At 40.2% G+C, this 27,121-nt stretch overlaps 1 protein-coding gene across 17 annotated transcripts in view; it reads left to right on the top strand.

Annotated features, from left to right (window-relative positions):
• The window catches only part of LOC145454566 (receptor-type tyrosine-protein phosphatase eta-like), a 39,609-nt gene extending 12,488 nt beyond the window's left edge, over positions 1–27,121 (top strand). For 3 of the 17 annotated variants that reach the window (XM_080332555.1, XM_080332554.1, XM_080332543.1), the window contains 31 exons: positions 556–614; positions 2,415–2,622; positions 3,370–3,467; positions 3,526–3,697; positions 3,911–4,052; positions 6,295–6,446; positions 6,518–6,621; positions 7,865–8,030; positions 8,534–8,667; positions 9,361–9,520; positions 9,673–9,819; positions 10,990–11,147; positions 12,176–12,329; positions 13,363–13,377; positions 13,575–13,589; positions 14,416–14,530; positions 16,268–16,306; positions 16,770–16,823; positions 17,462–17,476; positions 17,580–17,661; positions 18,293–18,383; positions 18,688–18,764; positions 19,512–19,641; positions 19,774–19,901; positions 19,986–20,012; positions 20,608–20,765; positions 21,016–21,151; positions 21,529–21,609; positions 21,673–21,781; positions 23,694–24,443; positions 26,027–27,121. In XM_080332555.1, coding sequence (XP_080188681.1) covers positions 556–614; positions 2,415–2,622; positions 3,370–3,467; positions 3,526–3,697; positions 3,911–4,052; positions 6,295–6,446; positions 6,518–6,621; positions 7,865–8,030; positions 8,534–8,667; positions 9,361–9,520; positions 9,673–9,819; positions 10,990–11,147; positions 12,176–12,329; positions 13,363–13,377; positions 13,575–13,589; positions 14,416–14,530; positions 16,268–16,306; positions 16,770–16,823; positions 17,462–17,476; positions 17,580–17,661; positions 18,293–18,383; positions 18,688–18,764; positions 19,512–19,641; positions 19,774–19,901; positions 19,986–20,012; positions 20,608–20,765; positions 21,016–21,151; positions 21,529–21,609; positions 21,673–21,781; positions 23,694–24,443; positions 26,027–26,070 — 3,920 coding nt within the window. In that variant the 3' untranslated portion in view covers positions 26,071–27,121. Of the gene's footprint in view, positions 1–555; positions 615–2,414; positions 2,623–3,369; positions 3,468–3,525; positions 3,698–3,910; positions 4,053–6,294; positions 6,447–6,517; positions 6,622–7,864; positions 8,031–8,533; positions 8,668–9,360; positions 9,521–9,672; positions 9,820–10,989; positions 11,148–12,175; positions 12,330–13,362; positions 13,378–13,574; positions 13,590–14,415; positions 14,531–16,267; positions 16,307–16,769; positions 16,824–17,461; positions 17,477–17,579; positions 17,662–18,292; positions 18,384–18,687; positions 18,765–19,511; positions 19,642–19,773; positions 19,902–19,985; positions 20,013–20,607; positions 20,766–21,015; positions 21,152–21,528; positions 21,610–21,672; positions 21,782–22,527; positions 22,586–23,693; positions 24,444–24,586; positions 24,620–25,588; positions 25,618–26,026 lie in introns of all 17 variants that reach the window. The other 14 variants (XM_080332557.1, XM_080332559.1, XM_080332560.1 and 11 more) reach the window with 14 other exon arrangements.

The raw sequence follows: 27,121 nt of genomic DNA, 5'->3' as shown, positions 1-27,121 counted from the left end.
TTCTATTGTATGACATCATCCACAAGCTGAACTAAAGGTTTGCATTTCGGTCCAGAAACCCCACCAGCAGTAGGACCAAAGAATGCCACATACGGGTGTTAAAATTTCAGTTAAACACTTCAAACATTTTTGTTTTGTGAAACAATGAAGAACTATTGCACATTGTAGTGAATTAAGAATTATATTTTTCTCTTGTATATTGACCAATCTCGATATTCTATCAATCTCGAGTATAGTAGCACGCCAAACAGCCTTAATTATTTCGATGATGTAGGGGTGATTATCTCAACAACCAACGAACTTGAGCTCGTTATATGCGCAATCTGGCGAGAGGAAACTGCCGTTGAAGTCTGGCCAAGTGTGATGATGATTAGCGATCATATAACATTGCTGCAGCAGTGTAAACCAAACCTGCAGGAATTTATGAAGCCTTTGTTGTGATTAGGCAAAGCAACATATCCTGCACTAGCAATGTATCATTGCCGCATTATCTGTATATTCTTTCATGATTCATTGAACGATTTATTTTTACTTATTATTTATATTTGAATGCAGTTCCAGGACCTCCCACTGGTTTGAATCTGCAGCTTGCTGACAATGACAACACAACGAAGGTATGTGGTTGGCTGGAAAATACTTTCAATAATTAGCCGTATTTTACGCTGGTCAATTGTTGTTTGGTCTAGTCAATACTGTTCCTTAATTCATAAATTGAAAATCTGTTGTGACGCTGCTAAACCAAGTTCATATTTTATATCATATTACCCACATCAGATTAATTCTGCTTCAGTTTGATAGTTTTCGAAGAATTTGTTTGAAAGGAAGTGGTTAGTGGGTGGATATGTGTCATTTTTCCATATAAAATCATGAAGACCAACAGGTAGAAAACTGCAACCCCAATGTCACAATGACAAATCTTACCTTTTAAATTGCACTACCTTGCAGCCTTAGGTTCTTGCGCCTACGTACTCGTGTACTTCTCAAATCACCTATTTTGTTCTTCTGCTTGAAGTGGATTTGGCCGTCATTTTGATGCATGTATTCTATCTCTAAATTATACAGTCCTCGTATATCTGTGCTGTACAGTGCCAAATACGAAAATTGGATCAAGAGTTACTGTAATTTACAGTTCCTATCTTTATCACGCATCTGCCGAGTTGTGTATAAAGCCTTACACCGGTATAGAATTTTGAAATTATTAATCTTTATAATAAGCAACTGCACACAGAATGAAATGTATGAAATCACATTCGATTTCTCTCTGCAGTAAATTTCGCTTACATCATTCTTTTGAGTCAAAAAAATACTTGGACCGGATAAAATGGGCTCAAATTTCAGTGTTTTGATCGGCGCCCATATGCCGCATGTAATATTCCTATAGCGGTAGGTCAATGCTGTCCGTGTCATGCCGCAAATTTGTGCGGTACGGGAACAGTCTTCTCTAATTCGATATAGTATTTTGCGCGTGACTGATGGTTCCTCATTGCGTAACGTCCTTTGTTTCTAGCACTGGTAGGTAGGCCTAATCTTTGGTCACCAACAAATGTCACCTGTTCTGTTGTATCAATCTCGATAGTGTTGCTCGGCGGAAGAAAGCAGTATTGTTTCCTTGTGTGATTCATGCACTCCATATTCACATACGCTGTTCGTGCAGTCTAATGATATGAATAAAGGTGTGGTTCAGATGTGACTCAATTCCTTGTCAGCTGCTGCACGAAGGTTTCATGATATGCCTGTGACAGTATGAGATGCTTACTGCTTAGGCTCACTTATAATGTAGACCTGTTTTTCTGTAGGAAACTCACTTTCACACAAGCGTAATGAATGTATATTTTAAACTTCTTTTTGAACTGAACGTCTTGTGAGACAATGTAGTAGGAATAGTGTTGTAAATCTTTGCTCAGGTAGTCACACAATGATTGCTTTTCAAACAAGACCAAATCGAGTGCAAATTCGACTGAAAAGTATACAATTCAGCTCTTGTTCTTATTAGTAGGCTACTTCATTATTCACCAGCTTTCAAAATTGCAAAATTTATTCTAGATTTCAGTGGTCATTATTGCTGAATTGATCAGTGGTGATAACATTGTTTATCATAAAATGCAAAGGTATTGAAATCATATTTCTATGTTACAAATTTTTACTCCTTTGCAGAGTGGAATCAAAATTGGTGGCACTTCCTTGAATACTCCAAAATAGAAATACTGAAAATACTCCATCCAACACTGTATTTTAACCACGCTAGCAAGAGTTATCAGTTATTCAACAAGGATGCTGTTCGAATATTCATTAAATTTTTCAATGTATTTGCTTGCCCCTATTGATAGTTCGCAAATCCTTGACTGGCTCTTGCCATACAGTCTCCTCCAGTGTTATCTTGCTTTATGCCCGAGTCCTCTCTTATACATTCACAGGTCACTGCAACTTTCGACATACCGAGCGGGGGAGCAGATTCGTACATGATAAGTTATTCTAATCAACTAGGGGGTAGAAATGTGAACGTGACTGAAAGTCCTGCTGAAGTTGGTGACCTCGCGCCCGGAGCAACATATAAAATATACGTACAGTCCAAGAACTCCAAGGGTTATAGCATTCCGTCCAGTACCAAGTACATAACTACAGGTAAAGTTCTTGAACGAAACTGGGGTTTGTTATTATGCAGGCTCGGTTTTATCCAATAACTTCTTCCTTATCGAAATATTCCATGTCAAGTCGATCTGTTGTCTTACCAACAGTTTTGATCATTATTTTCCAATGTTAATCATGAAATTAGTAATGACCGGGGTTGTAACCAAGTCGCAAGGTTTTAAGTCGCAAGTCAATCTCACTTTTGTAGTTTTGACTCGAGTCAAGTCCAGTCATTTTGGATTCACCACCGAGTCAAGTCCAAGTCAGCTAGGAGAGAATCGAGTCCAAGTCATTGTGTTCACTTTTAAGTTTTGAGCTCAATCAGGTTTAACCCACTTTTTTTCAACTCTGCTCTAGTGATATAAAATGGCTCGCATTCATAATCATAATTTTCCTCAGTCCTAACAGTTTCTGGCCCTATTTTCCAAGTATCAGGACGAAACAGCAATAATGTGGTGACTCAACTATTCTTCAAAGTTATGATGAAATGTTTGTCTCGGCCGTCCTAGTCTCGAGTCATATGACTTGGTTTGAGTCTTGCACAATGAATCGAGTATGGGTCGTCTTCATACAGAAATTGACTCGAGTCAAGTTATTTTACGCATTTAAAAAATAACTCGGCTCAAGTCGAGTCACCAAAAAATCATGACTCTAGTCATTACAACCCTGTGATGATTACTGAAATTGTTCATTTTCATCACTGCTACGTAATTTTGCTATTTAATTGTCGCTCATTCACAGCCCCTCTGCATCTGGAGAATTTCAAGGCTGAGAGCATGGAGTCTTCTTTGCAACTTAATTGGAGCCTACCCGCCGGTAATACTTTGCGGGATAACATTGTAAGTCTTGAGCGTTCGTGACGGGCGATTTCGTGTCACTCAAATTGATTTTTTGTAGATTTTGAGTTATTTTGAGCACCCGACTGGGAATGCGACAAATGTAAGCCTGGAAGTAAACAGTACAAGCTACGTTCTTAGCGATCTTACCGCTGGTGCGATTTACGGCGTTTCGGTTATCGCTGTCAGTAATCAAACGGAAAGCAAGCCCGCGTTCTTATACCAGCGTACAAGTAAGATATTTGTCATCTTTTTTGATGTTCACATCTCCCAATCGTTCCACTTGTTGCACTAACTGTAATGTATTTTACCAGAAGACATAAATCGCGTCCAGATGTACCAAGCGTTGAATGCATATGAATTTTTCCGTCCACTTAATGTACCTACTACCTGCCAGCGCAATTATTTGTAAATTTTGTAACGATATTTCCACGGTTTGTCTGCAGAACCAACTCCGGCCTCGAATCTGCAGCTCATCAGCAGCACTAATGAGAACATTACAGTGTCGTGGACTGCAACAAGTACTGGCGCCGTGTTTTCTGGGTATACCGTGCGCTACACGAAAGCAGGAATGGAAGCTATGGAAATGTAAGTGTGATTTAATCTGAGTGACGCGCTTCGGCCAGCAAGCGGCATTTGCATTTCCTGCTGGTACTTCTTCCTTATCGACCAATAACTAAACTACATTGTTTCATGTGCAGCCAAACCTGCTAATCCGTATCCTAGGTCAATGCTTTGAAACTGGTGCTAGAGGTACCATGGTACCAAGGCGAAACTTTTTGTTACGTAACACATACTAGCGGACCTTAAAACATTTGGTTGCCACGCGCTGCCACTTGGTATCGAAGATGGAGCTGACATTTTTCAGCTGACTAAAATTATTGTCGATATCTTGTAATGCAATGGATAAATCTTTAAAGAGAACATTAAGAGTAAGGGATAGTTATCCAGATGACGGATGTGCTCAGCACGAGTAGCTATCAAAATATTGCTCCAAATTTTCGCAACGTAATTGTGGGAACACACTTTTTCATCTTTGTTATCAATAAAAAACGATAGAACAATCATATTTGATGCTTAGTCGAGCCAAACGCACAGTGATTATGCCTATTAAAAACAGGAACAGAAATCTTGGCATTGCAATAAATCGCTATGTGTTTTTTTCTATTGTAATTTAGCTACATTTATAATTCGAAATATGTCGCCAATTCTTTAAGTTTATGAAGTGTATCTGGTTTAGAAACGGGTAGTGGAGCACGGTCGCAAAGCAGGCGCGTAGCGGGGGGGTCGAAACCCCCTCCTTTAGAAACGTGAAACCCCCTCCTTTAACGCGAAGCCCCGGCCTTTTCAAATGACCGCTCTGACGGTAATACTCGGTTGCAATTCTATAAGTCGGATTATCAGTATTGCGCGCGACCAATTAACGAAAGGCGTGTTGCCAATTAGCGAGATTCGTGGGTGCGCATTGCACTGCACAATGTAACGTGACACGATCTCATGCTGAGATAATTACGAAATTAGGTCATTCATTGTCGCGGCAATCGTTGCTAGCCTGATTTACCGCGTCTCCAACAAGCCTAATTCCTCTGGCTTGAATAATCGCATCTGCAATAGTCCCTGTGCGCACGATATCGTCGCTGGCCTACACAATTACATCCGCATTGGCTTGGTGCGCACGATATCTTCGCTGGCCTACACAATCGCATCCGCAATAGGCCTAGTACTCAAGATATCGCTAGCCTAACTACCGCGTCTTGGGCCTACCATGCTTCGGCTCCTATATTTCTTGATGGCTTGGATAAAATGCTATCAAGTATATGCTGATTAGCTGTTGTGATTAAAGAGTGACATCTCGTAACTGAATGACATCGAATGTCCGCAATCATGTGCGACACATGCGTAATTGATTTCCACTAGTCTTGAGTTATAGTCCAGTAGGCTCGATTTATAAAAGAGGTAAGTTTTGAACCACCTGAAATCGACTTCATTATGGCACATATTCCATAAAAACTCGTACATTTTGACTTGCGCAAATCGTCGCCGAGGCTACGTAAGACACAAGACGCAAGCGGGCGTATTTAATTGTTCGACGCGTTGATAAGCGCGCGTATTCAAATGTTCGACGCGTGCGTATTTCATTGTTGACGACAGATCAGGGAGTCGCTAATTAACAGCACTTCCGGACTCGTCGACAAGCTTATCACACGCCTATAATCGCCAACACGGGGATGTTGTATAATCGTTATTTACGCATCGCATGTACTTAACCCTAATGAATTGATGCTACATTACTAATTTCGGAAAAATTCGAAACCCCCCCCTTTTATTTCACCCCCCCTTATTTTTCGGCTGGCTATGCGCCTGTCGCAAAGCATGCCCTTTTTGCCAAACTTTATGCTTTCGTGGTAGCTTGCAATTTTTGTGTAGCCTATTTTAGCCCTTGGTGCATTTTTAACTTATTTCTTGTAAAGGCGCCCTTTTCAGTGCTATATGTCAATCGGGATGTGGTGGCATTGCTGAATTTAGATTTTGTATTTTCGCTTTTTATACCTGTTCCACTTACGATCAAGCAGTTTTCAAAGCTGAAATGCTTTCAACTTTTCGAATTTAGTCATTACAACATTGCTCCCATTACTGGGTTGCTTACGGTGAAATGCGCGTTTTTATGGGCCAAATTTCCATTTACCGTTAGGTAAATCCTGCCTCGTAGTTGCCTGTTAACTTGAATTAGTTCTACGGGTACTTGAGTGAAAATTCACTGCATGAATTCGATTTATACCTGAATACCTAAGTCACTACCTGGATCACCTCTGTATTTATCTATACTCAGTACCGTCGGTGCCAATGAAACCACGGAAATGATAGAAGATCTGGAGTCTGGGAATAAGTACCTGATCGAGGTTTTAGTCGTATCCAACTCCTCAAACGACGTAGCAGCTGCTGGCGAATTCAGCAGTGCGATATCGCAAACTATGTTCACACGTAAGAACGAAAATTGATTGTCGATCCCGTTGAAAACCTTGGATCCAACCACGATGTCGAATGTACTTCAGGTCCGAACCCTGTTAAGAGTCTTCAAGCGATGGAGAATTCCGCAAATCCAACACAGGAGATAAGCGTAACTTGGGTTCCGGACGGTGCTTACGAAAAAATTGAAGTGAGTTGGTTGGTTGTGGTCATTGTAAAACATATTGAGATATTTTGAGATGGACGACTTGGTTACTTGGACAGGACTGATCACCTGTAGAGACATACATAATCGGAATTTGTGGTTCTGACTGGACTGGACTGGGCAGGACAGGTTTTTCGAATACAGCATCGGATCAGTACTCGCAATTTTCTAAAAGATTCTGATTTACAAATTTGATATCATTTGTGTAACCAACCAAGTTATCAAGAGCTAGATCCTAATAAAATTTCGATATTTGGCTTACTACAGTTCTGAAACTTTGAATCGTGACAAATTCCCAATATTTTTTACGTTGTCTGAAAAGGAGGAGGTATGGTAACCCTAAGTACCGTGTTCTTGCATATATGTGCTGTGTGAAGGTCTGATATTAACACATGGCATTGCGCACACCAATGATACTTATCCTATCATAAGTTTCTAACGCATGGCATCGCGCACACCAATGATACTTATCCTATCATAAGTTTCCTCATTTCAGAAGTTTCCTTGTACAAAATGGAGTCTCATAAGTTTCCTTAGTTAATAAGTTTCATAAGTTTCCTAATTTCATAAGTTTCTAGCACAAAATAAAGGCACTCCATGAGTGTGACACATAATAGGACTTAGGACCAATTATTCTAGTCAGCACACTCTGTAGCGCACCATGCCCTCCTAAAAGAAACGCAAGTGGAGTTTTACGAGTCCCAGCTATCTTGGCCACTGCAAATTGTGAAGAAAAGGTTAGCTCCTCTTTTCATTGGGTGAGGGTGATGTCATTTGGGTCCTCCAATGTACTGCAGTCAAACCTGTTGATCATTATCTCTCACTCAGTTATTGGTGTGACTTTCGTAATATCAACTCTAATGACACTGAGCTTGCTTGCTTAGGCCATTTGTCTGTTGGAAATTGAAAAGTGAAAAGTCATACTTTCTCTTATTGGTTTCTCTTTCGAATCTGTTTAAATCCCTTTAGTGTGCAGATAACTTTTGATAAGGGGCACCCGAAAAGTCTCAGAGTCATTACAAATGTAATTTTGCTATTGATGTTGTGATTAAAGCAATCTTCAAGTTCTGTACCGCGGCCCAGTTATTTGAAAGACATCGATGTGTCGTCTGCAGGTTCCGTTGGTGCAATAGGGCATTTTTGCTCTGTTCTTTTCTTTCAGGACTCACTTACTCAAAGACTGTTGAAGGTAGCGTGGTAGCAAGTTATACATCTTTCTTTCTTCTAGATTCACTACATGGAAGATGGCGCGACAGATAAAGTCGTTTACATCAATGACAGTAGTACGCGATCCAAAATCCTCCAATCGTTGCGTCCAGGGACCAATTATTCTATCACATTATTCACAATCAGCGGCACTTTCAATGCCTCTGCCGACATCAGACAAAATACCAGTAAGTCCTTCAGAGTAACGTAGCTCAATTGGTACAATTTTTTTCAAATGCATTGCTAATCGTGGATCGAATCTATAGTTTTAGATAGGATTGTTAAATGCATGACCAATTACAGGCAGAAGTGGGAATAATAGTCACCGTTGGTACTCAAGTAGTAGTAGTAAAAGTAACATACATTTCTACCCAAGTAGAATCAAGCAAATAGTAAGTATTTCAGGCCTAGCTTTGCCCAAAAAGACGAAACCTATCAAGTAGGAGTAGTCTGAAGTCATAACCAAGTAGGCAAAAGCTACTCCAGTATTTCGAAAAAGTAGAAGTGCTGACCCCCCACTTGCCGGTGAATAGTTCCTCCCGCTATGGAGTTTGTTAGCTTTCTGACACCCGATAGAATTTGTCGGATAAATCTTGGGAACAAAGTCGCATTTTCTGTTTGAAATAATCAGAAAGAAATCAAACAGCCGCCTCTCTGGAATAGACACGATATTTTTGCCATTTATTTCCAGAGCCTGCGAAACCAGACGGGTTCAAGTCCAGCAAGGTGAACGAAAATGACTTCACCGTGAACTGGGGGAAACCGGACGGCAACGTCGGGCAGTATTCGCTTCGTTGGAAGAACACTACAGATGCTAAATATGGAGTAAGTCATTTGTAGCGGAAAATCGCGAAAGTATCTATGTCGCGAATGTGATGCTCCCTTCGAACGATACATTGCCAGAAGTGGTCAAAGTAGACAGTGTTGTTACTCAGTGAGAAATAGAATTGAAGCCTTAAAATTGTACGCAATTACAAGTGGAAGTAGCAATTTCTAAGCATTGTCTAAACTGCATCGAGTGAAAGTGCAAAATCGTGGAAAAGTCATCAGTTTTTATAAGTAGATTTGGTCTATGGTACACGCACACACTTGGCAGTTGATATGTGGCAGTGGCATTTGGCACGTAGTCCACCGGTGTATGGCGTGGGTGGGGTGGCTATCTAGTATGCAAATGCGCCCATACATCCACTGAGCTGTCAAGACAGGGAAAACGAAAAAAAAAACTACAAATCAGGAATTTCCAGTAGGATTTGATTCGAATTTGTATTTTATAAATTTTTGCAATACGCGACTGCATGCTACATTTGAATATGTGGGATAAAGTTAGCGTTAATTTCCATGCTCGGTTTGGCTTACAGAAGGGTAAGGGTTAATTTTGAGGTTAGGGAAAGTTTTAGGGTTATGGAGTCAGATGCTCAAGTGTAGTATGTTTAGCTGTCGTTTTTTTATTGTGTTCCGCGCTCAAATGCTGGGCTTACGTTATTTACACCATGACAAAAAGATAAACTGTGCTTGAAGGAGGAAATGCTTCTGGGCGATTCGTATGTGGAGCAAACATTGATGCGGCTGTTCCCTTACACCAACTACACAGTGAGCATACGCAATGCTATCACTGCTGTTGACAAGATGGTGGTATACAGCGATGAAGTGGAAATCAACGTGAGGACAGCGATAGGATGTGAGCCGATACTGTTATCCTTTTTAGCTGTACCCATTCTCGCCAATATCTGCCTGCAGTTGTTATTCTCTTAAGTACTGTTGTTATTTGGTAGCATCGTTAATTTTGCTCAGTTTTTCGTTTTCATTTATTGGTTAATTTCCGTCTTTCAGCACCTGTTATCGAGACGGGCTCGATAAATGTCGGGTCAATTCAAGTCTCGGTCGAGACGCTGAGCGTCACCCTGCCCGAGGACACGTTTACAGACCGCAACGGACCGATATCGCACGTCTGTCTTTTGGTGACCAGTGCAGAAAACCGTAAGTCTTCGCTGGGCGAATTCAGTCTGTCAGTCGTATGTTGTGGCGAGAGAATACCCACGGGTGGTTTAAATTGCGAACATTGATGCTCGGTAGAATTAGAAGTAACGTCGTGAATTTTTACTCCATTGTAAGTAAAATTAACTATTTTAAAGACATGTCAAAACTGGAAGTGGAAAAGGAAGATCTGAAAAGTCCTCGATTGAGTAGTTTGTAAAAGTAGATTTTGTCGAAGTGTCAATTACCGACGCAAAATGACTTGCGACTCTACAAATGGATGCGTTACCATGACACAAGGGGTTAATTAGCACAGTTTTATGACAATTTCTTTCTTAAACGTGTGACACAAACACATCCCAAACCAAAACTGCTTTCTACTTCGGAAATTACAGTCCATAAACATCACGTGGTTTTGTCTGAAGAACTGAAAGTGAAAGCAGATTAAAACATAACCACCTGAGATAGAGAGAGGCCCAGTTTTGTCAACAAAAAAGCGAAACTGTACAGTTTGGGTCATCAAAAATGATTTTTTTTCTCAAATCGTACTGGCTACTTGATAAAATTATTAGGTTACCTAACTTAAGCCCACGCACTAAATTTGGTTCAATTCCAACCAGTGGAAGCGGAGTTAAGGCCGTCGAAAAATTTGAATTATGAATATAATAGTATTTACGGTGACCAATCTTTAATTATTTATTATAGTGGTGCCCACCGTAAATACTGTTATATTCAAATCCAAATTTTTCGACGGCAATAACTCCGCTTCCTCTGGTTGGAATTGAACCAAATTTGGTGGACATCGTTTCTATAGACAACCTTACACTTTCATGGGGTGAACAGAAAATTTTCAAATTTTTTGCTATTTATTTTTATATAATAAATAGAAACTTTCTTCTCCTGTAGCAATGCGGCTACTGGTTGGAATTGGACCAAATTTGGTGTGTAGGCTCAACTTAGGTAGTCTAACGATTTTATCAAGTAGCCAGTACGATTTGTGAAAAAAAATCATTTTTGAAGAGCCCTGCTCTACATATACCTTAATCCAACAGGCAACATAAATTTTGGTTTGTAACGCCAAACGTTTTCGGGCAATGGCACGTTGAATCTGTTGAACATCTCAACTCGAATTCCTTTTGATTGCGTTTTCGAATTCCGATATTGCGTTTTTAGCCAAGCTCTCGCCTGACACGGACAAGAACGTGACGTGGAACACTTACAACAGCGGAGGCAGCTACGAGTGGGTGGCCGTGTGGCGCGAATTCAAGGCGGCCGGGTCCAACCGGAAGAAGAGAAGCGTGAATAATCCGACCGGAAATCAAGCTGAAAACGTAAATTGTAAACCTGTAATCAGAGATCGAGTACTGAAAATATATATACTCCTTGGCACCGACAGTAAATTTATCAACGACAATTATAGTTTGATACCATTTTTCAGGCTGCGAACCAGGGTTGTGTGTGACCAAGTCGCAAGTCAATCTCACTTTTCTAGTTTGACTCGAGTCAAGTCGAGTCTTTTTCAATTCACCATCGAGTCGGGTCCGAGTCCAAGTCAGCGAGTGCAGGGTCGAGTCATAGTATTGTGACTCGAGTCCAAGTCGTTATGTTCTCTGTTCAGTTTTCAGTTCAATCCTGTCCAACCCACTGTTTTCCACTCTGCTCGAGTGATATAGAATGGCTCGCGGTCATAATGATATTAATTTTCCCCAGTTTCAACACAGTTCTAACAGTTCACGGCCCTATTTTCCAAGTCTCAGGACTGATAGACGAAATACCAATAATGTGGTAACACGACTCATTTTAGCAGCAGCCTTCATTAAATCCACCGTCTTCATACTGCGGTCACAATATTTTCACGAACGGTACCATTCCACTCCCTCCATCTCTGTGGTATTGAGGTCACGTGGCATGGCTTCTCAATCCTTTGGGAAATCAGTTTACAAAACGGCTGAAATTTCAAATTGAAATTGAGCCACACTTTTTTGCAACCTAACAAATCAAGCTGTGAAAGCTAGCTCAGCTAGTGAAATTTGGAAAATAAGTTTTTGGAACTGCACTTGTTAAGGTTTGGATATGGATTTTTCAAGTGAATATGGTACTGGTTAAGAATCGAATTTTGATTTATAATATTTTTGAAGCTCGATTTGGACTTGGACGTGAAAATTCCAATATTTCACAATTACCATGTGACTTTTTGAAAAGAACTGTCATTAGTTACCATATATGGATTTAGATTTGAAAAATATTAAGTCTGCTTATCTCCGATCTAAAGTACTTTGAGAAAAGCCAATTGTCGAGTCATGCTGATGTGCAATCTCCATATTCCACAATCCACACTATTTCATATGCTATCTCTCAGTTTAACATCGGCGACGGGACAACATCATTGTCGCCCGACGGTCGGGAATTTGTGAACGGGAAATTAAAGCCAGACACCGAGTACAAGATATCGTTTGGTGCTGTGGCCGGTGGAAAACTCAGCGCGCTAAACTGGTCAAAGGTCGTCCGGACAAGTAAGATATTTTATAATGTAACTTTGCTGCCTTTCTGTAGTAGGTTTGATGCTGTGCATTAGAACTTAGAAGTGGTCTGTGACAAAGTACTTTTTCGTGGTACTTAACTATGTTTTACCAGATTGTATTACTTCAACTTCTGATTTGAAGAGTAAGAAATAGTTTTGGAATAACTTTGTATCGTTTTTGTGGGTGAAATTGTCGTGAGTATCTCGTGAAATAGGCTTTGCGTCGCGGTAACTGAATATATCTTCGAAGATTCTACATGTGAAGTGTCATTAGTGGGGAGTTTGCGTTAGTTGCCAACATACAACATCTTCAATACATTTTCAACCTTTCATTTTTCACTTCCACTAGGTTACCTTACGTCCTGCTTTTGGAGGATTTGTCCTGCTTTTTTAAGAAGTCAAAATTGTCCTCCGAGGACGCCCAAAATATCCTCCTTGTTGGCCATTCGTCCTTTGAGAGGCAAGCGATTGTACAATGTACACGAATAACTGATAAACACCATAAATGACGCAAAATATGTATTTCGACGGCAGTGACGGCAAGGTTAACTAAACACAAATAAAGGTCAACGCTAACCGGGGCTTTCGGGGGTAGAGTTGGAAAAATTGCCTTTTTTTAGTGAACCCGATATTATTTCCAGGATTTCATTCGCCATTATATCTCATGTAACTTGTAACAAGTGTCCTCTTTCGGATCCTAAAATATGGTAAACCAATATTTGAGCCAATTTTACTTGAAGTCGTATTAGGCTGCTGGTCAATTATTAGTCACCGAGCCATGTATTTTGTTATCATTCATAAGTTATGTCGTCTACGTGACTGAGAAGATGTTGCGCATTATTCATGACCAACCGTCTACATGATTGCTACAATTGCTGTTGTGAACATTCTCGTACTCACCGCTGTTTTACTTTTGTAACGGCACGTATGTTTTCTTGGCAGTAGGTTTAAAACGGTTTGCAATTAAAACCGTACTGGATTCCGTCCATTATTTTTACTTTATTTCGCACAACGTTCGTTTACAGGTCCTGTAAATAAAGGTAAATACCGGTGCTGCTGCCTGTAACGTGTTTTCATTAACAATGATTGCTCATTGCAATGAAAATGAATGCATCATTAATGTGTCTGTCTTCCTAAATTCCTTGTGATGATATTAAATGAAACTTCATTTCATTTAATGATTTGGTGTTCTGTTGGTGTCTCTTATTTTTACTATGTTTACCATGTTCGCTTACAGATTCAGAAAATAATGGTAAATATCGGTCTTGCTGACTGCAACCTCTTTAATTCACAATTAATGACGATTGCAGTGAAAATTTATGGATCGTTAACGTGTCTTTCTTGCTAAAATTGTTGTGATTACATCGTATATTACAAACTACGAATGACTTCGCATTCATAATGAGTTGTGTTTTTCCAGCATGGTTACGACACGAATTAAGATAATTCCTAATCATTTGCAGGCTACTTATTAATTTTAATCAGTTTGTCTGCTGGACGTGCCGTTTCAATTTTACTTGTTGTAATTACTCGCTTGCATGCTAGAGCGCATATTCAATTTGTAAATTCTAATAAGCCAAATTTGTAACGATCGAAATACTGACAAGAAATTGCTCGCGATTGATTTGTTGTAAATTGTTTGACTGGTTCGCTTGATATCTGGTGCTACTAATTGATATGTTGAGGTCTCTTGCTAAGAAAGGTCGGGATATTCTCACCTATTCTCCTACAGTTGGTTTGCGAATGCATAGTTCTAGAGATTCATATCGACTTTCACGTAGTGTAATATGAACGCTGAAAAAGCATTGAATCATTCTGAAGATACAACATACGCAACATCGAATCCATTTTGTACGATTCAGATTGATTTTCCTAGTTATGTAGAAAGCCTTGTTGTTATAGGCCGTGCTGATTAGCATAAATACACACAAGCCATCACCTGTAAGTGGATTATTGCAGAATAGAATTTTGCTTGGTTGATATTGATTCGTTTGTAGTTGCGAAATCAATACCACTTTGAAGTTCTAACATTCGCATCTTAAATCTAGGGATATAACATGATTATTTGACTTTCAAAGGTGTAGACCCCGGTTTAATAGCCGGCATTGTCGTCGGGGTTTTGGCCTGCATAGTACTCATCTTCATCTTGGTGATTTGCTGGATGAGAAGAAAGAAGTTGAAGAAATATGACAAGTGAGTCATCTAATATTGTCATAAAAAATGTATGTGAATCAGAGAGCAGTCGAATTTTTATGATGAATTGAAGATATAGTGTATGAGCAAGGGAGGTCTACTGCTTGTTATTTGTAAGTAACTGAGCCTGTTATATCAAGATTTCAATTTACAAACCAAGCTTTCCAGACCTAGTGGTTGTACCATTATGGTTTGCAGTACCGTGGTTAGTTTGATATAATTGGTGTAGGGCAATGTGTGCAATAATAGTGGGAGGTTGAAGCCTGGCTTTGGATGATTGATACTACTCTACCTGGTGTTATTGCAAATAAGTTTCTTGGGAAGTTTAGCATCACATTTGTATCTAATTTGTAGGCTATATTAGTTTAAAAATACATATCTATTTATGGGTGACTTCCTGTACCAAACTTGAATAGTGCTTTCAAGACTACATTCATTATAGGACTTTTTATATGCCCCCTGCCCCTTATCAAAAGGTAAGGCACAGCTACAGGCATAAACGAAGCTACAACCAATTTGGCAAAGTATGGCATACCAATTCAAGTTATTCATGTTGATAAGCTACGTTGCAGGGAATGTGGTATTGAATTATATCACTTGAAATTTCGCACCGTGCCCACGTGTGTGAATCATTCTACTAAACAGTGTGCCGAAATGCAGAGTGTCGCATTTGATGCTAGTTACACTTTACTTCAAGCAACCTATACAGGAACGCACTCTGTCCTTAATTGCAACAGTCATTCCGTACTTTGGTGATAGATCAAAGGACTGGCATTGTGTTACCTCCTCTCGAAAGAATAACAAAACGAATGTAGGGTCCGATAACACTGCAATTTGATACCGCCATTGTTTCTTGTGAGGGCCATTGACCCACTCTCGATGCGCGGTGAACTGGAAAATTTGGAAATAATCCAATTGATACCTGTTGGATTATATGATCATGGTTCGGACAGGTGTTGCTTCAGGTGTAATCTGTAACAGGCCTGTTTGATTAGAAAGATTGTAAGTATCAATTCGATGGTAATTAGTTTGTATCTGGAAGGTCATTGCATTTATACTGTGGCTCATTTGAGTCAAGTAACCATTCAAAATTATAGAATCGTTTTAGCCTTATAAAGGTTATTGAATTCTAGCTTATAGACATTGTATCTTTAAGATCTGGTTAAATTTCGCTTCAAGATACATGGATTTCAGTTTGTCAGATTGCCATTCTTGTCCAGAGCAAAAATGATAGCTGAAAAAGTTCTCTTCCGTGTTGCTAATGTACATAACTGACGGATCCCTCCCTGGCAATTGAATGTAATCTATTTTGCTATAAATTTGTGTGTACCGCTGGTGTCGCCTTATTTATAACCCATGTGATGCCAGGACGTACGTCAACGTACCTTGGTGTCAACACAGATGTGCTCACCACTAATGTATATATTCGCGGACAGAATTCTTCACGACACCGATTTTTAACGAAGATGTGAGCAATAACGTAATGTGTGATATAGCGTACGTCACGCCAAATGCACCACTGTCATCAGCGATAATTGATTTTATTTGTAACTGGGAATTATTTAATGAAGCGTAATTGCTATGCGAAGTGATGCTGGTGTTATCAATTTGTGTGGATTGAGTGTACGGGCTACGGTATCCGTTAATTAGTAATCTGCGCTCTGGCTTATCTGTGGATTTCTATGGTGGCAACCATCTTATTTCATCATAATTATGATTTCATTCTTTCAACTTTAGGCCGACAAGCGGTGATCCTACACTCGTTACGCTGCAAATGTAATTATTCAAGCTTGCAGTATTTGATTTCCGATTTTTTTCACTCATTTACCAGTTTTGTTTTCGGATACTTTGAATGTAGTATCCTTGTAAGTCAGGGTACTGGTTTTGTGACACGGATTCTATCACCTGGTGTGTTATCAATTTATCGAGGACTGTGATATTAATTTCTCTGTGTGTGTGTACGTACATCCACAAAGGGTTGGTCTGTAATTTGAAATAATCTGATGGACCTACATGTTCGGCAGAGATGAATTGATGTGATATTTTCTCATCCAAATGCCAAATTCAACATTATAAATAACTTTTTGAGAAACTCGTTGAGAAATTCGAATACGGCCATAATTTTCAGTTCCGAATCCGTTTTCATCTCTGACGCTTGCCATGTAGATTCCGCGGAGGTGTCTCTGGACTTTCATTTCATTTTCACACGAAATTGTTGCATGCATCGTTTTGTTTTCAGTGCATCTGAACCTGTCGTTATCGCTAACAATTCGGGCATGGGTTTAATGACAAGGTATCTGTCATTTTTATACGCATTTGATAGTAACTCTCGGTAATATCTGACGAAGCCATAGTTTATACTGTAAATGATGTGACAATACTGCCATATTTACTTTTCACTGTCTATCAACCCATTCTTACAATACGGCCAATGGATTGGTCTCTGATTGTCCATTGTGATCCGACATATTTTGTGTACCGAGTCAGTCTTGATAATACCCTATCATTACTCTGTTTGAAGACTCCCATTTACATCACCTGCTAACTGGTGGCCGGCCTTTCGGCGTGGCGATTGATATTTGAAGTTTAGAAACATGGCAACCATGGTCAATTTGTCAAACTAATCGTTGTATTGAGTAGAATTAGAAGTAGGCCCAACATCATATTAATATGTATGAGGTTTTGCTAAGTACTCCGGAAAAGTAGAAGTTTTATGTTACTGACCGCCTGTTCATAACTTGGTATTTTGTTGGAGAATGGCATGCCAAATTTGTTGATGACATCAACTCGCTTCTTGCCACGCACATTTGAGCACCATATCAATTTTGAATTTTGGATATTTTATCTTCACTCAACTTCTATTCCTCTTCTTATGCCATAGCTAATCTAGTTACCCGACCCGGTATCTAATTTCTGGCATTTGTTTTCCAGGGAGAAAAAGTCAAGGTATGGCGTTTCGAAGACGGTATCGGCGCTTTTATGCCGGCTTTTTTATTTGAAATCTCATTACTTTCTTCGAAATCGCTAATTTTCGAAAAAAAAATTTCAGGCCCATCCAACTCTCAGCTTTCGCTCGCCATTTCGACCAAATGAGGGCAGATTCGGACTATAAGTTCTCTCAGGAATACCTGGTTTGTATTTAGGCCAATTTACTGTAAATATTTTCACGAATCTGATCTATTTTTATGGAAATTAAATCTTGTACAGATCATGAACTTTCATCTTGATGATTACTGTGCCATTGACAAAATACTCCTACATTTTTGAGTCATTGTATAGGCCGCTCAATTTATGATACTCATTGGATTTACTTCTAGATTATTGATACTGCAGCAGTTTTTCAGCAAGTTTTCTCAGTTGGAAAATAGGTGTCTTGGAAAGAATTATTTCATGTACTGGTACGACTGCTATGCCGTATTCACATATTTAGTGTGCCACAGACACGCTATTGGTTGTTTACCTACACTTTTCAGATACTTCATGGACTTTTGCAGCACATTAGATTCTGTAATATTAATATCCCCTACCATATGCAGATCTTGTTTGTATGGATTCGACCTTGTCAAGTTCCCAGTGACCTCTTTATTGAAGTGGAAAACAGTGAATTTATTGTGCAATCAATTCCTTTGTAAAATAATGTGGCAGTAGTTGTCGCAGAGTCGTAGAGTCTGCTACATTTGCTCGCTTGAATTCAGATGTCTTCCATCTGCGTTTAATCTATACTACGACACCACCACCACCAGTTTTCCTTGTATTTGTCAGGAGTTTAAATCGGTCGGAAGGGACCAGTCTACGAACGCGGCCAACCTTCCCGAAAACAGAGGAAAGAACAGATACACCAATATATTGCCATGTGAGTAACAGTTTGCAGGTGACTATTTTACGCAAATGTTAGCTATGGTTTTATGATTAAACATAAACGACCGTGCTCTCTATCCTTGACGCGAGTTATCCCGTTGATAAAATATATTTTCCTAAACCCCGCCCATTTCCAAGTCTTTCAAGCGTCTGAAAAGACATGTCCATTAAATCCGTGCGACTCACGCCACCCACCACATATTGGTAGACGCTTTGCAATGCTTTGATGACAAGATCTTGATGAAGCTCTCAATGGTCATCTCAACTTGTGGACTTATCTTGATTTGCATGTAACGTAGATGATGATTCTCGTGTCAAGCTCGAATACATCGACGACGAACCTGGATCGGACTATATCAACGCTAATTATGTTCCGGTGAGATGTGTTTTAAGTGTGCGTTTTGTTCTGCATGTCAGCGTTGACTGGTTCGATGGTAATGTAAGACTACGACAATGTTGTACCCATTGCATACTTTTCGCGGTTAATCGTAGGTTTCCAGTTCCTAAATTGCAAAGTACGTCTAACTGACCAATGCAAAAAGCCTAATGACGCTACAAATAGATGCAAATTTCCAAAATAGATTCATTTACAGTGATGCAGGAGCTATTTTGGCAATTTGTAACTATAATCACACACTAAGGTTATACAAACATCCCCATACTTTTATGCTTAACAAATTTCAAAATAGAAAATGTGTAGTTTTGCCTGAAAATCTGAAGTAGTTTGAAACTATAATCACGTAAGTAAGTAGTGCAAATGTTCTACTTGTATTGTTTACTTGTTATTTTACCAACTGTTTAGTTACTTGTCATTATATAGCTAGATTGACAGCAGTGATATGCCAAATCACTGACTATAGATATACATATATGGGTTATATGTAATTGGTATTGCATGTTGACCTATATATGACTGTCTGTTTAATGTATGAGGTGACCAGCTGACTTGAAGGCCTGAAGGTCGTATCGCTGGCCACCATTTCACAGCATTACTTTCTTACACATGAAAATAAACTTCTGTCTGTCTGTCTGTCTGAAAAAGCAAAAATAACTTTGTTACTGAGAACTCGTGACTGAAGTTGTGCGTTGTGTAGTTGTCAGCATTTTCCTCGCTATGTTACAGGGAGTGAACGGCATTCGGGAATACATAGCGGCGCAGGGTCCGTTGCCCGGCACCAAGGACGACTTCTGGAGGATGATGTGGGAACACAACGTCAGGAATATCATCATGCTGACGCAGACCGTCGAGAAAGGTTGGCGTTGGCTGTTTACTTTGTGCAACTACCAACTTGAGTACTGTCTTCGAATCTTCATTATATAACACCCGCGGTGTGGAATAGGCCTACTCCACTACTCGTGTTTCAATTCTGACAATTTATTTGCAGGGAAGATCAAGTGCGACCATTATTGGCCGTTTGATAATGAACCTGTCGTCTCCGGCGACGTCAGCGTACAGATGGTGTCCGAGTCGATGTTGCCGGAATGGACGACAAGGGAATTCCGTTTGACGCACGTGAGTGTTGAGCGAACGTCTCATTGACGCGAAACGATTAGTTACGCATTGTACATTGGATTGGAACGATTGATCTTTTTACAGAAAAGGATGTTGAAAAATATTTTCAAGGTATTAACGTGTGGAATAGGATAGTTGACTGTGTGTTTTGGTTTTGGGAAGGTGGTGTTAGCTATACTGTAGAAAGGTGATATAGGCTTTTCCATGGAAGGAATCGTAGGTCAAGTATTAGCTAGTTTCTTTTGAATAAGGGCCTGACTTCCTAGTATTTAAAATTTTGTGGGTTAATGCTTGATTGTTTTAGGCTCTTTGACTGATATGGCTCTCAATTTACTGTGAGCCCGCATAATCTGACTAATTTTCAATTTGCAGACATATTCGCTTCTACGGGCTGGAATTGAGCCAAATTGGTTGTGCCTCGTTTTTTTTCAGACAACCTAACAATCTCAAGGGGTAGCGTGTAAAATTTGAACAATGTTTACTTTTATTAAATAAGTCCAAAACTGTTTCCTTCTCTAGCAATGCTTCTATATAGGTTGGAATTGCGCCAAAATTGGAGTGCAGCGTTATTCAAGCAACTCAACAATTTTATCAAGTAGCCAGTGAAATTTGACAGTAATTTTTTGAACAACCCTAGTGCACATAATCAACCGTCACTCAATGCCCGTTATTTGTGGGTTTATAATTTATTGATTTCTTTTAAAAGGGCTCCAACACTCGGAGAGTTCGTCAATTCCATTACACTGTCTGGCCCGATCACGGCGTGCCGGAAACAGCCGAGACACTAGTCAAGTTCATAAGGGTCGTTAGAAAATCTATAGACAAAGAGGCAAAGAACACGGGGCCCACTGTAGTCCATTGCAGGTCGGATATGTTGCATTCTTCCATTTGAAGTGTATCGCTCAATGATCTACGTTTTGAGCCGCGTAGGATTGGAGTTTGCCTGATGGTCTACTGCAGAGAGATGATCGCAGATTTGGACTTGGATTTAATTCTCAATTACATATCTAGTCAAATTCATATCTATGAAATGTAGCGGTGTTAACATTCGTTCTGGACATTGAATCTGTGGCGCATTTGGTCGAAACTAATAGCAAGTTATACATTTCTACAGCGCTGGTGTCGGCCGGACTGGCACGTTCATAGCAATGGACAGACTGTTGCAACACATGGCTTCAAACAATTACGTCGATATCTTTGGTATCGTACATCAAATGCGAATGCACAGAGTATTCATGGTGCAGACCGAGGTACGTGAATATGATTTGATGGTTCTTGCGTGCTTGGCGTGTACATTATCTTCTGGAGACGGCCAGGTCCATGTAAAGATTTAGCGAGTCCCCAAGCTGAATACAAAAGACAATTAGTTGGATCGAAAAATGCTCAGATTAGAGCTGAATCTTAATCTTAATTTAAGATTTTACATACCGACGATTGCTGGTACTCCAAAAATAAAAGGAAAAAGTCCAAACACAAGTCTTACACAAAGATTCGACACTGTTGACTTACATTTCCCTACATAACTTTGTGTCGAAAGCCTGAAATTGACGCAGTTTTTAAAGTTACTGCCTCCTATGTCTTTGATAAGGCGACACCGTTTATATCAGCATTTTGTGATTTCATTCAGGGTCAGTACGTCCTAATCCACAAAATGGTTGCCGACGTCCACAGCAACGCTTACTCTGACGACGATGACTCGGAAGATGAGGTAAAGTATTTTGGTTTACTTTGCCGCTCCGCTACGAAGGATTTCAAATTGCTGCATCTGCAGGACGGACCTCCGATCTACGAAAATACCATCTATGAAAATACAAAATTCAACGGTGATGCGAAACACGACGGTGTCGTCAATCCCGCTCTTATATCGCCTTCAGACGACGGTAAGGCAACCACGTTTTCTAATTCTACCCAACCAACCATCAGGACTGGTTAAAATCGACAAATTCATTCCCATCTGAGATTCTGGGCACTGGGCAGTGCCAGTAAATGTAGTTACGTAAATGTCGGGAATGATTAGATTTGTAGCTTACCTTTCCGAGTGCGAAACCAATTATATAAACGCTTTGAATGCTTTGAACGGTGAACTTGTCACAAAGCTTTCTGACAATGCGGGTGTAAACAGGTAGGAAATTCCATACCGAATGTATGGTGGCCTGTGGTCGCCTCAGTTGCAAGCACTATTTTGATATTTAAGATACAGTTTTGTGTATTTGGAGTCCTTGGCCGAGTTACGTCCAGATCCAGATAACCAGATGTTACATGTGGCAGGCCTGTGATTTTTCCTCCACACATTATCTGTTGAGATACACAGTGGGTGTCTTTGACGTTGTCGTGGCGTAATTCCTTGCCGATGAAGCCTGCTAGATGTAGTACTGCCGAAAAGCACCTGTCCTTGTTTCTTCACACGATTTGGTAATTATATCGTCGATGATGTCATAATCGGGTTCAAAGTGTGTTGTCCTTTTATGTGTACGGTGCTTTTCAGGATAATTCGCTCCGCTTCCGTTAGACCTTTGATAACTAATATTTTCCATGTTCCATCCATTAACCCGGTGAATTAACCCAGTTCTGGTGCCCCTTTAACAATTAGAGACGCTTTCTAAGGTAACAAATGCATCTCTGTCAGGTTACCGATCGTCGCCGTACTACGACTACAGGAGTTATAGCTATCGTTAAGCCTTATGGTAATTATGGTCTTGCGTATGCGTCCTATGCATCATTCTCATGCCGGCCTCGCCGCGGCTATGTTTGCGTTTCCAATGCATTTGCATGCTTGCTCGTCATGCCTAGTACGCGGGGTATGAACATTTTCAAGTATCCACATCATGTCTGTGTACGGTAGAAAGACCTATGTTTTAGGGCTTGAATTATAATTAGATGTCGATTATGTTGATTAGTCACGGTGTGCTGTTACACTAAGTAGAGGTCCATGAGACGCTTTCCCCTATTTTTATGTGCTTGGGATCATTCGTCTTGTCTTGAGATGTGTATTTCATTTTTAACTCCAACTGGACCCTGAAAGCGGCGTTAAACAGCTGGCCAAATGTTGAAAACACCGATCTTCATATATTGGCATTAATATATTAGTTGGTAGTCCAACAAAATTGATCATTTCGATTCGAATATTAGTTGGCCAACAATGAATTCGGAGGAAAATTTCAGCAGTGGTTTTCAAAGGGACATTGCCACCTGGTATTCTGTCTTGAGAGAAAGGAAGCGCAAAATAACGAAGGGGGTGATTGAGGGTGAAAACATTGGAACATTCAGTCAATTTGCTTTCTTGCCAAGTTCAATTTATAATAATTGATGGACGTTGATAGAATAGCAGCTCAATGCTATACTCATCCCGCCCTGCATGAGGTAAATAGGTTTGTATCGGGACGATTTACTTCACATTACACCGATTGAACTTGATATGGATTTTCTCTGTCTGTATTTCGTAGCCATGCGTCATTGAAGCGCGTCCAAAAACTACTTTTTCCTTAACAACATTAAGTATGCTTAAATTAGTTTTCAGCGTCAAAAAACTATTGAAGTTGAAGCAGTGTGCAAAATAATTGCATTTAGTAAGTGTCACATGTAGATAGGGATAGGAGATAGATATGTCCGACTTAATACGGGGGCGATGAAAAAAAAAAAAGGGATCCAATGTTGTTAAGTAATCGAAAAGCTCCAAATTAATGGCTCGTCCTGGCTGGAAAAACTATTACAGAAATTTTTCGGGAACAAATTTTTCGTGCGGAAATTGTTTTTTCCTTCAATCGGTGCGACATTTTGTCCATATACCCCCAGAAAAATCTATCAGTACCACAAAAATCTCGGAGAACGAGAGAGAAGAGAATCAGCCCGACACAGAGGATACCGCAAAGAGTGAGAGTGATAAAACCACGGAGGACGTCGACGTAGTCAAAACGATAAAAGTCGAGTCAGCGGTGACGCAAAATCATAGCCCGGCCCAAAGTGACACCGCGGAAGAAAGTGAAAACGGGGAAAAGACAGATTCGGTCTCAAAAAGGGGGTCGTGCGATATAGCAAGCGTCGAGTCGAGTCAGTCAGGAGATGACAAAGATTTCGAAGAAAATTCAGGTTCGGTCACTGAAAAAAATGACGACGCTGGCGATAAGGACGCAGACGAATCGGCCGGGATCATAATGCCGGACCAGGCCGAGGCAAGTTCGCCGAGCGTGATACCGATTGCATCTATGTTGACCGGAAGTGAATCTGACGAAAAGAAAATCGTAAGTGTACCCGGATCGGAAAATCAGGAGGAAGAATTGGAAAATGCCGGGACAGGCGGCGCGAATCCGGACCAGGCCAGAATCGATGCAGCACGGTTGTTGGCGGAGGCCATTCTTCCTTCCGCGATTTTAAAGGCTTCCAAACACATGAACCGACCGGCCCCGGAGCTGGCAGATTTGGAGGCGGTGAAATTGAGGCGGGTCAGTACCGGGTCATCGTCCTCGTCTAGCAGCAGCGTCGACGACAGGCCGCCTGTCGATTACGGAGACTTGCCCTCGGTCCGAGACCGTATCGGAAACTTAGGTGACTTGCCCGGCACCAGCGTTTTTCTCCCGTTCCGTTTTGAGCGCTTTTGTTTTTATTGAACTAATCCTGGTTTGATCCGGTGTCGTCTGAAATCGAATGATTTGCGGGACGTTTGTTGCATCTATGTGGTTTCGTTACAGGCGTTCAGGAGACGAGTTTCTGAAACACGAAAGGTATTTCTGAACGAGTCTGGAAATTGACGTGTTCGCGTGAAAAACGATCGCAGTTTGTAATTTTGTTTTGTACTAACATCATTGACTTCCGTATTGTCGATTACTGACGGATTCTAAGGATTAGATCTGTCGGTCTGCAATAACAATTCGTCACTATTCCTCGTTCTTCTGCTGTGTGACTAACAAGATATGTTATGATGATGATCGCGTTGCTAGCAACGTATTTTGTATATTTTATCAAGAATTTGATTTAATGCCAAGCTTGCGATAATTAACACCGTTTTATCGATTGGATATTTTTAATAATCGATTGGTTCACCATGTTTTGTATGGTTATTCACGTGCAATGTTGCTTATATTGTCACATATTATATTTTGCAATCATCTCTTCCAATGTCTGCCAGTAACTGGTATTTTTTGAGGTAACAACTCGCTGGCTATGAACTTATTTGATTTTTCACTTGTATTTATGAGACAATACCAATACCATTTCACATGGTGCCTTGCTGCTGTTTCAAGTTGTCTCTATGGGGTCTCTGTACATTGTTAGATTTAGCGTTTGAAAATTGGTGGGTATCTTTATAAGCGTCCCACTTAACCGCCATAGAAGGATTGTCCTAGCCCATCCTTGTACAAAGTCAGGTATGATATTGTCATTTTCTAAATTACATCGCCAATGCACCCAATCTTGTCTCACTGTTGTTGATTTATTGCATTTATCCGTTTGATCTGTGGACTTGTTTGTTACCTGCTTTCACATTTTCTAAAATTTAACTGGAACTTCTGATACGATACATATCACGATGTACGTATACTAAATAGTATAATTTGTATAACGTTAAGTGCCGTATCTGTTTGAAACCCCACATTGCTCTACTCGTAGTGGGCTGTGGCTTACCGATTTCATAATTGCACGCTTTCGTGGTCTTCCCTATATGAATAACTCATGTTCAACAACAATCACTTTAGGTAGAAATCGTACAAGATACTTCCACCATGTAAGTTATGTAGCAAAACAAAATCACGCTGTCCCAGCCAATCGCTGAGTGATTATGGTAGATTAATGACTTGAAGATTAGTGTAGATGGGATGATATGAGACACATTTGTAAAGCATGACTGCAATGATGATGTGAACTACGTTGGTTTCCGAACCATAAATTCGTACTTTCTCTTACTGAATTTCATTGAGCACACAAATCAATGTTTGCATGGGTATGATCTTCAGTTTCGGTAGATCGTAGTTAATTTTACCATCCACAATATATTTCTGTAGTTTAATTTGTAGCATTTTTACGTTTTCAAACTCATTTTCCGTTTACTTCTGCATCTTACGTTGTTTTATTCTCGCACTGCTAGCCGGTGTGTCAATATTGTTCAGTGCAGTTTACATCTTCTTGCATCGCAGAATCGATAACAACCAATGATTCTGGCCCCGAGGACAAAGCTTGAAGACCATCTTCAAAGTTGAGGGGGCCGGTCATACTTTGGACGCACCGCTCTGACTTCAGCACTTTCCGGCGTTGCTCCAAACGGGAACTCGCGTTCGCTTCCGCCCAAATTATTTCTACGATCCCAGGACTATAAGTGCAAAGTGCATCTGCCTAAACGCGGGCGCGTCGCGATTTATTTTTACGTAGTCACATTGATTCCTCAGTAACAGTTCATGATCGTCGATAGGCCTAGTTTCACTTTTTATTTCTGAATTGATGAATTGCGATGTCTATGCCATTGCCTTTGATGTTGAACTTATTGCATATCAGGTCGCAAACACTAGACATAACTTCATGCGTGTACCACAAAGATCGTGTTCTCTCATTATTATTCATATTTTCTTGCGTTGGGTAATGTTTTGCTATCATGGGGCCGCTGTATTTTTTAATCCACAGTTACACGACGCTAACACCAAAACACAAGAGGAATATGACGCAATGCGGCGCAGTTGATGCATTCTGTGTTCAAACTTCTTTTACACTGTAACATATATCTAACAGTAGATGCCCGCTATTTTTCTGACAGTCCGATTCTATTTTGATATAACATCCTGTTGGCCGTTTCTCGGCGCCCTACGTAGGGTTATTGCTTATCATACGCTTTACATTGTGTCTGTATGGTGTTACCTACTTTTTGAATGGAATTTTTAGAAGTTCACCCTCCCCTGCCGTGGACGTCTTTTGATATGAAACATTTTTCGAGAGTGTAGATAACAGAACGCAGACTGCCTTTAGCTCGTTGTCGTTACCTGATGCGGTAATATTATTTTCTCTTTTCGTTCTAATGTTGAATTTGTGTTTGATGAGATTAACGGCAGCTCCTTATGCCGGCGATGTACATTAATATGTATCCATTGTGATATTTGGATGAATGTGCCTTGATTCGTGATATTCTAGTGACATCATGCGGTTGGGCATTGTGATGGGTTGTGTTGGTTTCGGAGTATTATAGCTAGCTGATCATTTTATTTAACTTATGTATATGCAATAAATCAGACATGATGAAATTA

Source organism: Botryllus schlosseri, chromosome 13 (genome assembly GCF_051294905.1).
Source record: "Botryllus schlosseri isolate E-star chromosome 13, Bs_hap1, whole genome shotgun sequence".
NCBI classification, from domain to species: Eukaryota; Metazoa; Chordata; class Ascidiacea; order Stolidobranchia; family Styelidae; genus Botryllus; species Botryllus schlosseri.
Note: the sequence above shows the minus strand (reverse complement) of the source record. Positions and strands in the feature narration are given on the sequence as shown.